General features: G+C 38.6%; 1 protein-coding gene across 2 annotated transcripts in view; it reads right to left on the bottom strand.

Moving 5' to 3' along the window:
• Positions 1-14,735, bottom strand: part of LOC126278118 (vacuolar protein sorting-associated protein 28 homolog) — a 58,782-nt gene extending 44,047 nt beyond the window's left edge. The window contains exon 1 of one of the 2 annotated variants that reach the window (XM_049978002.1): positions 14,007-14,735. In XM_049978002.1, the coding sequence (XP_049833959.1) occupies positions 14,007-14,040 (34 nt within the window). In that variant the 5' untranslated portion in view covers positions 14,041-14,735. Of the gene's footprint in view, positions 1-13,705; positions 13,749-14,006 lie in introns of those variants that run through there. The other variant, XM_049978003.1, reaches the window with a different exon arrangement.
• Between the last annotated feature and the right edge of the window lie 322 nt (positions 14,736-15,057).

Here is a 15,057-nt window from a genome sequence, read left to right as displayed (position 1 = left end):
GAAACAAGTCGCCAGAAAGGGATGATTATCATCATGACTGTGAAAGGCATTGGAAAAAAATAAAACTATTTCGCACCCAACCTGCTGGTCCTATTCTCCATTATACTGGACCTTCATGATGCTGTTGAGAGGTTGTATGTATAGAGTGCTCAACAACGAAGTCATAAGCACCCTTACCAAATTGAGACGAATGTTGCTAAAATGTTTAAAATTTTGTTTAAAAAGGTAAAATACGATATTTAATTCTGATATACTCTTTTACAATCTCTCTCACTCACGTGTTCAAAAGAAAGACATAAGATGTGGTCTAAGGTCAATGTAATATGGAATTGTCACTGGCTGATCACTGGGATAAAAATAGTATGAACTAGCCAACCTGGAGAAAAAGAAACATTAAAATCTTTTACCTAATGACCTATGTAGAAGGCCACACACTAAATAGAATTTTAAAACAAAAATCAGCACAGGCACAAAAAGTAGTTGCCGGGTCAGGACGGGAAAGGAGGGCACATGAAGGGAGGGTTTCAAAAAAGAATCGTGAAATGAAGTAAACTTTGGCTGCAGTCTGGAGGGGAGGAGACAGACTGCACAACAATCCTACCGCTAACAACATACATCTTAGGTAAAGACTGTATGCCAGGAAAAGACAACTCAAGGTTCATATGGCAGCACAAAGACGTTAATTTTTCTGTCACTCAATTTGTGAGTGGAACAGGAAAAGGAATGACTAACAGCAGTACTACCAGACTTTGTATAGTGGCTTTCACAGTACAGATGCAGACGTAGATGTCACAACTCCTTGACAGTTTGATGCAGTTCAACTACACTGGGGCGCTCGCCCAACTGTTTTGATTTTAGGAGATTGGTGGCTTGCTGCGATTCTCTGTTACTATTATTAGTGATTATTCCATTTCTAGCATTTAGTCCAGAGCTTCATTGTACGACCGGGAGGTTACGCCAAGATCCTCACTGTCTGTGCCACACAACATTCTACCACAACAATGCACATTGAATGCGGAAGCGTGCCTAGAGATTACAGCTAGAGAGGGCTGAAGCCCATCACCAGTACGCACCCAGGGGCGACGCATTCACCAAACCCATATGCTGCCAACAAAGACTTTCCTCTCTGAGGACTGAGCATGTGTGGCTTGTCAAATGTGACAGATGTGCCATGCTCCCCCCCCCCCCCCCCCCCCCCCGCCCCACACCCCTTTAAGAAGCAGATTACTACACCTACATCTATACTCTGCAAACCAAATGTGTCTGTGCAGGTTTTAATTATTCTAATATTACCTTCCCGATCCTTCTGTGAGTGATATTAATAGACTTTCTTGGGATAGTTTATACCTATCCTCAAGAGTCTTCACATTCAGTTCCTACAGTATCTGTGTGACACTCCCATGAATTGAAGAAATCTGATCATTCGTACTGTCCTCCTCCATATACGTTCAATATCCCCTGTTGGCCTGTTAGCCCAACTGGTACGGGTCCCACACACTTGAGCAATATTCTAGAACCAGTTGCACAAGTGATATGCAAGATATCTCTTTTGTAGATTGACTGCACTTCCCCAATATTCTACTAATAAACCAAAGTCCAGCACCTGCTTTTCCCATGACTGAACATATGTGATCATTCCATTTCATATCCCTACAAAGTCTTACACCCTGCTATTTATATGAGTTGGCCAACTCCACTGATATTACAGTCATAGGATACAACGTTTATTTCTTTTTTTTCTGTGTGTGTGTGTGTTCCGTGAAGTGCAAAATTTTACATTTTTGAACATTTAGAGCAAGTTGGCAATCTCTGCACCACTTTGAAACCTTATCAAGATCTGATTGAATATTTATGCAGCTGCTTTCAAATAGCACTTGATTACAGATAACTTAATCATCTGCAAGAAGCCCAATTTTACTATCAATATTGTCTGCAAGATCATTAATGCACAACATGAACAGCTAGGGTCCAACACACTTTCCTGGGGAACACCCAAAGTTACTTCTACATCTGATGATGACTCTGCATCCAAGATAACGTGCTGTATCCTCCATACCAAAATGTCCTCAACCCAGTCACAAATTTCATCTGACACGCCACATGATCGAAATTTTGGCAATAAGTGTAGCTGTGGTACTGGGTCAAATATTTTTTTGGAAATCAAGACATACAGCATCTACCAAACTGTCATCAGCCAAAGCTTTCAGTATGTTGTGAGAAAAGTGCAAGTTGGGTTTCACATGATCGATGTTTTCACAATCCATGCTGGTTGGCATTGAGGAGGCCATTCTGTTCAAGATACCTCATTTGTTTCAGCTCAGAATATGTTCTAAGATTCTACAAAAAATTGATGTCAAGGTTATTGGATGGTAGTTTTGTGGATCACTTCTACTACACGGCTTTTAGATGGGTGTGCCTGCATCTTTTTCCAAGAACTGGGCATGGGTTTTTGTTCGGTCAATAGATTATAGATACAAGAGGGCCTAACTCTGTCACAAATTCAGTATAGAATCCAACAGGGATTCCATTGGGCCCTGCAGCATTGTTCAATTTTTACGGATTTCGGCTGTTTCTCAACACCGCTGACACTAATACTTATTTCGTTCATCTTTTTAGTCGTACGAGAATTAAACTGCGGCAATTCTCCTGGTTTTCCTTTGTAAAGGAACACTTGAAAAGTGAGTAAAGCATCTCAGCTTTTGCTTTGCTTCCCTCAATGTCAGTTCCTGTCTCCTTCACTATGGACTGGACAATAACTTTGATGCCACCAGCAGCACTTACATATGACCTAAATTTCTTTGGGTTCTGTGAAAGGTCACTTCACATTCTGCTATAGTAGTTACTGAAGGCATCACACATTGCTCTCTTGACAGCGAAAAGCATTGCATTCAGCATCTCTATCTCTAGCCTTATGCTTTGAATTGCACCTATTATGCAGCAATCTCTGTTTCTTTAGAAATTTCTTTACAGTGACTGCATATCATGACTGTTCTACTGGGTAGATATCTTGGGAAAGAGAGAGATATGTAAGTGGTTATCATCAAAATCTCCTCAAAATAGACAAGAAATTAACAGTTAAACCTCGAGTAGGTGCGCTATTTTCCGTAACACGAGCGGCACACTTTGTACACGTGTGAAGAATAGCTGCCTTTATGATACCAAGGTAAATATGTAGAAGCAAAATCACAGATAGTTTAATTAAACAACAATAAAATAAACATAAGCTAAAGCACTGTTTTATTAAACAATAATGAAATAAACTTTCATTATATCAGTTTGTTGCCACAGATAGATGTTACTGAGACAGTAATGACCCACTTTAAGCACTAAACACACAGCTGCATCAGATCCCAGCCAATCGCTTATTCAATTACTAATTATCTTGAAGACAACAGCCTCATTGTGTGATTGTACAGTTAGCATATAATCTGCGTCATTTTCTTGGATGGATCATAAGGTTTTTCTTGCCTAGCTCATGTTGTATTTTATATTACTGCTGCTCACTTGGGCATATGGCAACACAATTTATCACTGTGTTAGCTGAAGCAATAAAGAAGGACTACATATGGGTTCACAATTGTAAAACAACAACAGAACTGCACAAAATCATTTTATTTGTGGTTGGTGCACTTTATACACAGGCGAGCCCATTCGAGGATTAAGGACAAGAAACACATCTAAAAAGAACATAATGTGGCACCAAAAATGCATTCAAATTAAGAGAACAATGGGGGGAGCATTAGCTGCAAAATGCTTGGAGGACAATTATATGTATAAAAGAAAAAATGATACACAAAGTAGCTGATAACTGAATTCATCTAATTGAACGAAGAAAACATTGCACAATTATTTTAAATGAAAATAGGCTACAGTACATAAACAAGTAAGAAGGCAAGATTTGAAGAAGCTGACTGAAACACGATGCTTACATCAAAGGAACTTAATAGTTTATTTAAAGAATGACTAATCACTTGGTTGTGGAAATACTGATGGGATCATTCAAAATCAGAGGGCCCCATAAAAATGCATATATTATTACGAATAACTGTAGACCACATACAAAGACAGCAACAGAGCAGAAAATGTCTCATTTTTCAGATGAGGATCACAGTGAGGAATATCAGAAGCAATATATCTTTTATTGAGCAGGATGGAAGGAAATACACACTGCGTTTGTAGATCTGACAGAAGTGTATGGTTAGGTGTCCACAAGAAAACTGTGGGAGGCTACACGTTATCTAGGTACGAATGTCCATCTGTCAGGTTGTTTAATTTGTATGGTATGTGGAAGTGGCTCTTTGAAGATCACTATGATGAAAATTAAATCTGTTACTGATCAACAGCTGTTTTCATTAATCTCATGAATTTTTGCAGATGATCATGTTATAGTAGCACAGTATGTATATGACCTTGAGTGTTTGACTGGGCACTTATATCCAGAAAACAGGAAAGGGAACTGCAAATCAGTTTAAGAAAAAAACAATCTAGTAGTGACCTGTGACACTTGGTTCAAAATACACAACATTGGCAATACATTTATTAAACAAGTAGAAGAATTGAAATACTTCAATAAAATGGATGCTGAAGAATGGAAATAAAACAGAATAAAACAAAACAGAAGAACTAAAGTGTGTGTGTGTGTGTGTGTGTGTGTGTGTGTGTGTGTGTGTGTGTGTAAACAAAATGTTTGTGCAGATACATGTAGACCTAAACACATCACTCCACCCCGACAATGTCAGAATCTTTCTTAATTTCCAAGAACATGTCCTAAAACAAACATAAAACTATAAACTGTTGGCATAATGAAGTAAGATATGACACTGGTGAATCAAATCAATGACAAGTTTATTAAATACGCAGCAGCATATACCTAACATTTTGATTACACAGAATGGGCATTTAGTTTGTGAGCCTCAACAATCCAAACTCTTAGGTTCTGGCAAGGTGTCATGGAAAGCCTACATTCAGAATCTTATTAAAAAAAACTGAATACTGCTAAATATTTACCATTAGAACAGTATCTGCAATAAGTGACAGTCTAACATGAAAATTAGCCTAATTTGCTTATTTTCATTCTCTTACAACATACAGCATTATAGTCTGGGGTAACCCTTCCCATTCACGAAAGGTATTTTTGACTCAAACGTGCAGTTCAAGCAATACGTGGTGTTAAGCTTAGGAATCTCTTGTCAACCCCTGTTCTGACATTAGCCTCTCCAAATATATTTTCTTTAATGTTAAACAATGGAAAGTCCAGATTGACTTTCTTTAATGTTATTTGTTGATATCAATATGAGCTTATTTGCAAGAATTACCAGCTTTCACTCAGTTAATACCAAGCTGCCTCATGAACCAGATACATTACAGAGATGGGGTGGCATGTGTGCCTCACCTATATAGACAGCTAGCTGTACTGTAGGTGCAACCACAACAAGAGATTATCTGTGGAGACGCCAGACAAACATGTGGTTCTTGACGAGGGGCAGCAGTCTTTTCAGTAGTTGCAGGGGCAACAATCTGGATGATTGACTGATGTGGCCTTTTAACACCAGCCAACCTGGCCTCGCTTTGCTAGTACTGCGAACAGCTGAACGCTATGGTAAACAACAACCATTACTTTTCCCAAGGACAGGTAGCTTTACTGTATGATTAAATGATGATGGTATCCACTTGGATAAATATTCCAGAGGTAAAATAGTCCCCACTTTGAATCTCTGGGCAGGAGCTACTCAGGAGGATGTCGTTATGATGAAAAATAAATCTGGCATTCTACGGATCAGAGCACGGAATGTTAGATCCCTTAAATGGATACATAAGGTCATAAAATCTGAAAAGATTAACGGATAGGTTGAAGTTAAACATAGTGTGGGTAAGTGAAGTTCAGTGGCTTCTGGTCATGTGAGTGCAAAATCAAACAGAGCTAAAGAGCTAACTAAGGGCTAAGTCTAATAAGGAATAAAAAATGGGAATGTCGGCAAGTTATTAGGATATCTCATCATACACCCTTCTAATCTTTTCATCTGCGAAGCTAGTTGGTATATAAATTTGTATTACTTTGTGCCCAAAGCGGATGCATTATCACAGCCAACAGAGACAAAACCAACATTCAGCACAGTAATACAAGTCTACATACCAACTAGCTCCGAAGGTGAAGAGATTGGAAGAATGCATGATGAGACAAAGGAAATTATTCAGGTAATTAAGAGAGAGGAACATATAATTGTGACGGGTGACTGGAATTCAACAGTAGGAAGAGGAAGAGAAGGAAAATAGTAGGAGAATATGGGCTGGGGGAAAGGAATGAAAGAGGAAGCTGCCTGTTAGAATTTTGCACAGGCTATTCATTAATCATTTGCTAATACTTGGTTTAGAAATAATAAAAGAAGGTTGTATGTGTGGAAGATACCTGAAGCGCCACATCAATTCCAATAAAATTCTCACGCTTTCAATGGATATCTCCGCCATCGTCATCAGGAGTAAAATTACTGACTGCTGGGACTGGGACTATTTTCCACTTATATACCTACGATAATGGTTGCTGGTACCAATCACAGAGGGCCAAAACTACATGCACACGGAAGGCGAGTTGGGCAGCTCATGGCAGCTCTGGCCCGCAGTGGGACCGAGTGATACCAGGTGGCGTGAGGGACCAACGTCACATGTGAAACTGCCACTCCCACTTCTCTACAAGCGTTACACATCCGCCATTGCTTCCTTTCGACATCCAAAGCCCAATCCCACATCCTAATCAGTTGCTGTTCATTCTAATCTCAGCCACCTCTTTTATAACAGAGACCCAGTATGTTGATACATGAACCAAAGACTCTTGTGTTCTCAAGCTGTATTTTGTGTCCGTTTTTGAGGTAATGCTCAGCTATCTGTGACTTGTCACACACCCATTGCTAATATGTCTCTTGTTATCACAACTGTGCAAGCTGTCTTGCCTACATAGATGCTGCCACACTCGCAAGGGATACCATACACACAGGGCACATGAAGAGCTATGTAGTCTTTAACAGGGAGCAGCTTATCTCTTATCTTGGGGGTGGGTCAGAACACGTGTGTCAATCCATGTCTCTGCAGTACACATCCTAAGCTGCTGCTCGTTGCCCCACAGTATGGTAGGGAAGCTGCTGGCTTGACTGCTTCTGCTGATTCACAAGGCATCCTTCTTCAGTGACACCTGAAAGCATTTGCAACTTCTCTTTTGTTGTAGCCATTCTCCCTGAACATGTGCCTCAAGTGCTGCAATTCAAACTGTAGGTGGTGGTTATCATCAGAAATAATTTTATCTCTGTGTATTTGGACACCAAAAGGTAGCAACAGTGGATGCTTAATGCTTGTAGGGAGACAGGAGCAGCAGTTTCAAATGTGGTGCCAGCCCCTCACGCCACCTGCTGACATCACTCGGTCCTGCAGTGGGCCGGATCTGCTGTGAGATGCCCAACCCACCTTCTGTGTACACATCGTTTTGATCCTCTCTGAATGGTGCCAGCGGCCATAATTGTAGGTGTATAAGCAGGAAATAGTGACAGCCCTGGCAGTCAGTAGTTTTACTCCTGACAACAATGGCTGAGCTAGCCACTGAAAGCTCAAGAATTTTATTGGAATTGATGCGATTTGAAAACCGAGAAGATTTTATCCTGGTTATCTAATGGTAAGAGACATTTTGAACCAGATTTTAAACTGAGAATATTTTATCCTGATTATCTAATGGTACGACAGAGATTTTCAACTAGATTTTAAACAGACAAACATTTCCAGGGATAGATGTGGACTTTGACCATAAGTGGCTGGTTATGAGGTGCAGATTAAAACAAAAGCATTTGCAAAATTTGAATGAAACAAGGGAAGGATGTACAGTAGAAGGCAAATGTGTAGCTTCGAGAGATTAAACAGTGAAGGTAACAAAGGATCTAATAGGTAAGAAGACAGAGTCTATCAGGAATCCTAGGACACCAGGGGAGTTATTGGATTTAATTGATGAAAGAGAAAAATTAAAAATCCAGCAAATGAAGCAGGTGAAAGTGAATACAAATGTCTAAAAAAATGAGTGAAAGGAAGTGCAAAACAACTGATCACAAGTGGCTAAAGGGCAAATTTTAGTTATAGAAGCATGAATAACTAAGAGAATGATAGGTACTGTTTACAGGAAAATTAAAGAGGTCTTTGGAGAAGAAAGATGCAGTTATATGATTATCAAGAGCTCAGTGGAAAATCAGTACTAAACAAAAAGACAGCTGAAAGATGGAAGGAATATACAGAGGGCTATACAAGGGAAATGAATCTGAAGGCAATATTACAGAAAGGGAAGAGGAGGTATACGAAGATGAGAAGCGAGATATGATAATGGAAGATGAATTTGACAGAGCTCTGAAACACCTAAGTGAAAACAAGGCCCCTAGAGTAGACGATGACATTCCCTAAGAACCGCTGATATTCTTTGAAGAGCCAGCCATGACTAAACTATTATACCATATGTCGAAGATATGAGACAGGGGAATACCCTCAGACTTAAATAAGGATGCAAGACTTCCAATTCCAAAGAAAGCAGGTGCTGAACATGTGAATATTACCAAATTATCATTTTAAAAAGTCATGGTTGCCAAATACTGACAAATTATTTGCAGAAGGATGGAGAAACTGCTAGAGGCCAACCTCAAGGAAAATCAGTTTGGTTTCTGGAGAAATGTTTGAAAACACGAGGTAATACGGACCCTATGACTTATCTCAGGAAACAAGGAAAAACTACATTAACAGCATTTGTTGATTTGGAGAACGCTTTCGACAATGTTGACTGGAATCCACTCTCTAAATTTCTGGAGGTAGCACGGGTAAAGGGGTAAAATACTGGGAGCAAAGGTTATTTACAATCTGTATAAAAACCAGACGGCAGTTACGAGTGTCAAGGGGCATGAAAGGGAAGCAGTTGTTGATAAGGGAGTGAGACAGGGTTGTAGCCTATTCCCAATGTCATTCGTGTCATTCGATCTGTACAATTAGCAGGCTGTGAAGGAAAGTAAAGAGAAATATGGAGATGGGTTTGAAGCTCAGGGAAAAGAAATAAAAAATTTGAGTTTCTGGCAATGACATTGCATAGGTGGCAATCAAAAAGTTTCCATTCATAAGCTGTACAGTCTAGAATTGGCATGCCAATCAGGCAAAATTGCCTTGAGCATTTAGGCAGCATCCAACTAACTCAACAGGTTGAAGTTACCCACGTGATGAAGCACAATGTCCTACTGTGCAAAGACATCTGTAACTGCCTGCTGCACATCCTTGTCTGATGTGAATCATCGAGGTTTCAAGGTCTTTTTGAAGGGACCAGAGGCATGATAAATGCACAAGGAGAGATCAGGACTATAGGATGTGTGCTGGAATGTCTCCCACCTGACTTTGAGTAAACTCCGGATTACAACATTTGCGATACAGGAATGTGCGTTGTGTTGAATCACGACCACCACAGAACTTGGTGCAACAGCTCACAATGGTGGTTTTCACCGCACATCCTGCCCAATATGCATTCTTCATTCTCATTGGATGTATGCTCATCTTTGTTCTTTGACAGCTATGAAAAGAATAAAAGCACATTGGTCCTGTTTGGACAGATTTTGGAATAACATCATCATAGTTCACATTTATGCGTTTACCGAATGCACACCAGAAAGACATAAATGTCACACTAATCCCTTGCCTACACGTCAGTGCTTATATAACCACCTTGGAGTCATGCTATGTTGCATACACGCTGCAGCAACACCTTCAAATGGAAATCTTTTGATCCTTCTTATAATTCCGAGAGACAGTAAAACACTTGGAAGTGTGGTTGAACAGAATGGACAGTATCTTGGAAAGGCAATACAAGACGAACATTAACAAAACAAAAACAAGTACAATGGAATGTAGTCACATTTAGTGAAGTGATTCTGAGGGAATCAGATTAGGAAATGAGACACAGTGTAGCATACGAGTTTTGCTGTTTAGGCAGTAAAATCACCTATTATGGTTGAAGTAGAGAGGATATGAAATGTATAATGCCAGTGACATAAAAATCTTTCTAAAGAAGCCAAATTTTTAACACTGTATTTAATGTCATGAAGTCTTCTCCAAAGGCATTTGTCTGGGGCATAGCCTTGTAAAGAAATGAAATGTGGATGACAAGCAGTTCCAACAGAAAGAATATATGCTTTTGAAATGTGGTGTTACTGAAGGATGCTGAAGATTACACGGGTAGATTGAATAACTAATGAGGAGGTACTGAACAGAACTGAGGAGACAATAAATTTGTGGCATAACTGGACTGTGACTATACAGTAATTTACGAATACAGAAAGCAGGTTCAAATGGATGTGGGTTGTTCGTGTAGTTACTTGGAGATAAGAGAATTGTACAGGACAGAGCAGTGTGAAGAGCTGCAGCAAACAAGTCCTCAGACTGGAAAAAAAAACAACAATACTAGGAAGAATTTCAATCTACATTTGAATTGCACCTTCTTGACTCTTGTGCAGTAAAGCATACACTATTCTGCTGAAACCATTCTCAATAAGCTAAGTCATCATAACCCCCCCCCCCCCCCCCCACACACACACACATACACATACACACCACACATGGAGGAAATCAGCCACCCTAACACTAAACCTGAGCAGGAAATTTTAACCTAGACAGTCTGATTGGGATTTGAACTAAACTCCCCAGGAACGAAAGTCCACTTTATTAGCCAAACTGCCTTTTTTTTTGGTAAATACATATCAAACTCCTTGATGAAATACAGTCTATGAAGACAGAATCGTCACTGAAGCTCTCGAAGAAAATTAACTAAAGTATTTTAAATGGGTCCCCAAGACTTAAGTTCTGCTGATAAAATGTCATTATTTTACTACTGATTTCATCACAAGTAATAACTTTAACATTTAATTTTAAGAGCATCCATGAGCCCCTTCTCCTGCATATGTGGGAAGAAGATGAGTTTCATCAAACCTGTTTTGGAAGGCCTGTCTTAGGAACACACTCTCTCTCTCTCTCTCTCTCTCTCTCTCTCTCTCTCTCTCTCTCTCTCTCTCTCTCTCTCTCTCTGTGTGTGTGTGTGTGTGTGTGTGTGTGTGTGTGTGTGTGTGTGTGTGAGAGAGAGAGAGAGAGAGAGAGAGAGAGAGAGAGAGAGAGAGAGAGAGAGAGAGAGAGAGGACAAGAAAAGTTTGCATTCTCTTGTCGTTTATGCCCCTCAATGACTCAACATTTCTGCTATTCGGTGAGTGGTCTCCATTACTGCTAAATTCTTGAAGGAAGTGAGTATTTTCTTGTCTCATTTTACTATGTCCCAAGCAATATTTTATCTTGTTGTTGAAGAGATTATTTTCCCTTGAAAGTACATACATTTTGACACTCTGATAATTTTTCTTAAAATTTTGCAGTACGCTCTGTATCGTGATTTAACCTGTTGTTATCAAAAGTCCCTTGATATCAAGCCCAGATTTCTCTTAGTTTTGCATCATATACTGATCTCACCTGTAATCCAGAGCTTAGGTGTATTCAATCTGCTTCTGCTAGTTAGTTTCTTAATTACGGGAACTAAGGTATGACTTTGCAGTCTCAATGTACCTATAAAAATGTTGTCAACAGCAATGTTGCTGGTCCCCATAACTCTTGTTCGAGATTCTAGGAGGGAAACTAGATTATATGAAATGGCAAGGGACTCTAGCACAATTCCAGAAAATTTAATTTAAAATCCTCACTTAATATTACCACATCAAAATTACTACATGGATACCTTCATAATGTGACTATTAGCATTAATTTCCCTGAAAATTTACTTCAGCAGCACAAGCTTCAAAATGCTGGTCTGCTGATCACAGCAAAATCTATGTGCATCAGTGTTTTTATATCTATGTTTCTTTGTAACATATGTAGTAATGCCTCTTTTCTCAAAACTTGTCTTGCAGTAACTGAAAGTTAAGTTATATCTGCAACTCTATAACCAGCACTCCTAAGATATGTGGTCAAATGATGTTCAGAAACATATCTGTGCTGTTTGTTGGCTGCAGTTTGTTTAAAGAAATCAGAAGTTCACTAAGTTTATTTTTAATGATTAATATTTTGATGTAGTAAGCTTATTATAACCTTTTAATCTTCACATACCATAGGATCAAAATTTTCACTTATATTTTCCTCTTTCAATACTCATAGCCTGAAATTCTGGTTAAGTACCAAATCTGATTGTTTACCTCACAATGATTTACGTAATTAGACACATATGTTAATGGTTGATAGTCATTCAAGGGCCTCGAGCAAAGGTCTACCTGCACAAACTTACACATACAATTAAACTTTAAATCAGACTCATTAGTTCCACATCTGATTAAATAATCAAAACCCTAAAAAAAAAACTGACACTGCGCAATTCTAGACATTATTTTTACACTCCACAGGTAACAGAACTGGAACTGGCTGGGAAAAAATTAAACACTACAATGAACTTATGGTTTAGAATATTATTGACAACAAGATCATCAGAGGCAAAGTACCCATTTTTTTTTTTTTTTTTAATTTTGGGGTGGGGGGAATCAGATGGGTCATTTTCAAAGGAACCAGCCCAGTGTTTTCCTTCTATAACTTTTAGAAAAACAAAGAAAATCTAAACTGAATGGAGAGATATGTTATTCAAACCTGGAGATCTCAACAGGGACTACAGTGTTTTAACTAACCTGCCACCTTGTTCGGTATTAAATAGTCATACATAATTTTCTTAGCCATTTCATTATAACTACAGCATGAGAACTGTAATCAGCTCCTCAAAATACTAAATTCAGGATAGCAATGTTGATACAAAATAGAATATATTGTCAGGATGTATTTTTACCCAACTACTTTACCATGCTGCAGAGTGATGTTCTTGCGAATTGATAAAAACATGTCAATATGCCATGAACTTAAAATCTGATATCCTCAAAGACTCTCTCTAATGTCAAATACACACTTAGTCAAGTGTCATAATACTTAACAGCATGTTTCTCGTCCAGGTGTGACTGGTGGGCATCAGTATAATGAGTATATGCAGTGTTATTAAGTACCTGGAACAAATTGTGGGAAACCAAAGAATACTGTACAATACAGACAACCGAATGGGGCAGAGCAGCTATTAAGACACTGACCTGATATTCGGGACTCTAGAGTTTGCTCTGACCTGACATCCTGGTTTAGATTTTGCTAAATATTTTCTAATAAATACTGGGATGTTCCTTCATTAAGGCATTGGTAGATCACTTGTCATATGCGTATGAAAGCATACTTGTATATTCTGTGTGTACATATATTCTGAACTATTTATTTTCGATTGATACAGTTTTTATGTATCACAGTTCATGGCACAGTATCAGTGGTACTGTAGCACATCAAACCGAGGAAAAAAAAAGGGCGTGTCTTGTGTACAGACATATAAAAGCTTTACCTTTAATTGTATTGTGATAAATACAATATGACAGTGATATGACTCTGGATTAATAAATAAATCTGTAAACACGAGAATATCTCAAAAACACAGTTTATAAACATATATTTCGATACGCACAGCCATCTCTCTACAATGGTTTACACAATCCAACTGAAACTAAGACAATCAAGTAGAATTTACATGAGGTAAGACTGGTTTACCAACATTCTAGTATAAAAAGGGAACTTATTTGTACACTTCTAAATTTGTTTTTCTTACCAAACCTCATACAAGAATAAACTGCCATCCAACGTGACTAGAAGTAAAATCTGACGTCACCCGTTCTTGTATCTAACAATATAATTTTAACGTTTGTGTATAGGACGTATGGCCAGAGGCGTAAATAAGATAACGAAGTATTCCGAAAAACGTAAAAGAATTTCTTTAACGCACGAATAAGATTATTATGTTCCCGTTACTCAAAAGATGTCTCATGTCTGCTGTCCAGTTTCCCTGTAAACACGAATTATCTTCCATAAAAGAAATTGTAACAATAACAAAGTAAGTTGCGGAAACTTACCTGGAGATGCTGGCATTCCCGACATCACAGACATTCTAACGCATTTAAAAGATTACACAATTTCAAATAATTATCCACACTTCCAAGGATTCGAATCATAACACTGTCATAGTTACACTTGACGTTTACATCCGTAGACGAAGTACAACCGGAAGATATTAAACTTCATACACATGGAATGTTATTGCCAGCAATGTTAGGTGTATAGATCTGGATAGAGTGGCTGCGTAGCGGGAGATACTGTTCATCGGGGTCGGACTGCGTCAAAATTACAGACATATATGCAGACCTACGATTTTTTTACAGTTTTTCATAAAAAATACCAAGGAAATTGTTCACCTATGTAACAGACGAATATAATTTTATTAAGTCCAATCACTTTGCTCACTGTTGATAAATTCTTGATTGGAGTTCAATGGGTGCTGAACATTTTAGAGGCACCATTGAAAAACTATCTCGTGTTTAGGACAGTCCACCGCTTGATTGATTGACTTCAGTGTTCCTCTTGTTTCAGGTGTCATAATTATTTGTTTCTTGCCTCATCTGGAAGATACTCGTTGAAAATGTTCATCATTCCTAACGTCTGAATACAGGCTTGTAGTGATACAGTCTTTTGCTTGAAGTGATGATACTGACGCTTTTTTTTTTTTTTTGTATTAGCATGTCCTTGCTAGCTGGAGAGTATCACACAACAGCAAACCACAATTAATGTGGCTCTCAAATAGAGTATAATACCCTGTTGTAAGGTACTGACCAGTTATATACCCTTTAGTCTCCTCAGAAGATATATTACTCGGGACAGCTTGGAGCACACATACATTTAGTGCTCATTCGTTGGTAGTTTGCTGCCAGTCATGAAGCTTAGCAGTTTGAGTGCCTCCATATATTCGTGGCGTCCATCATTGCTCAGGATCCATTTCAGATGATGTGTTTTTTTCTTCGATCATTTTTATTTTATTTTTGATGAACTACTATTTGATGTTTTCTAAGAGCATATCCATTGCTTGTAGAGCCAATGGGGCAGTTTTTCCCTTGGTAAAAAGGATAGTGT

This window comes from Schistocerca gregaria, chromosome 6, assembly GCF_023897955.1.
Source record: "Schistocerca gregaria isolate iqSchGreg1 chromosome 6, iqSchGreg1.2, whole genome shotgun sequence".
Classification (NCBI taxonomy): domain Eukaryota; kingdom Metazoa; phylum Arthropoda; class Insecta; order Orthoptera; family Acrididae; genus Schistocerca; species Schistocerca gregaria.
The sequence above is the reverse complement of the archived record's forward strand: the minus strand, read 5'-3'. Positions and strand labels throughout refer to the sequence as shown.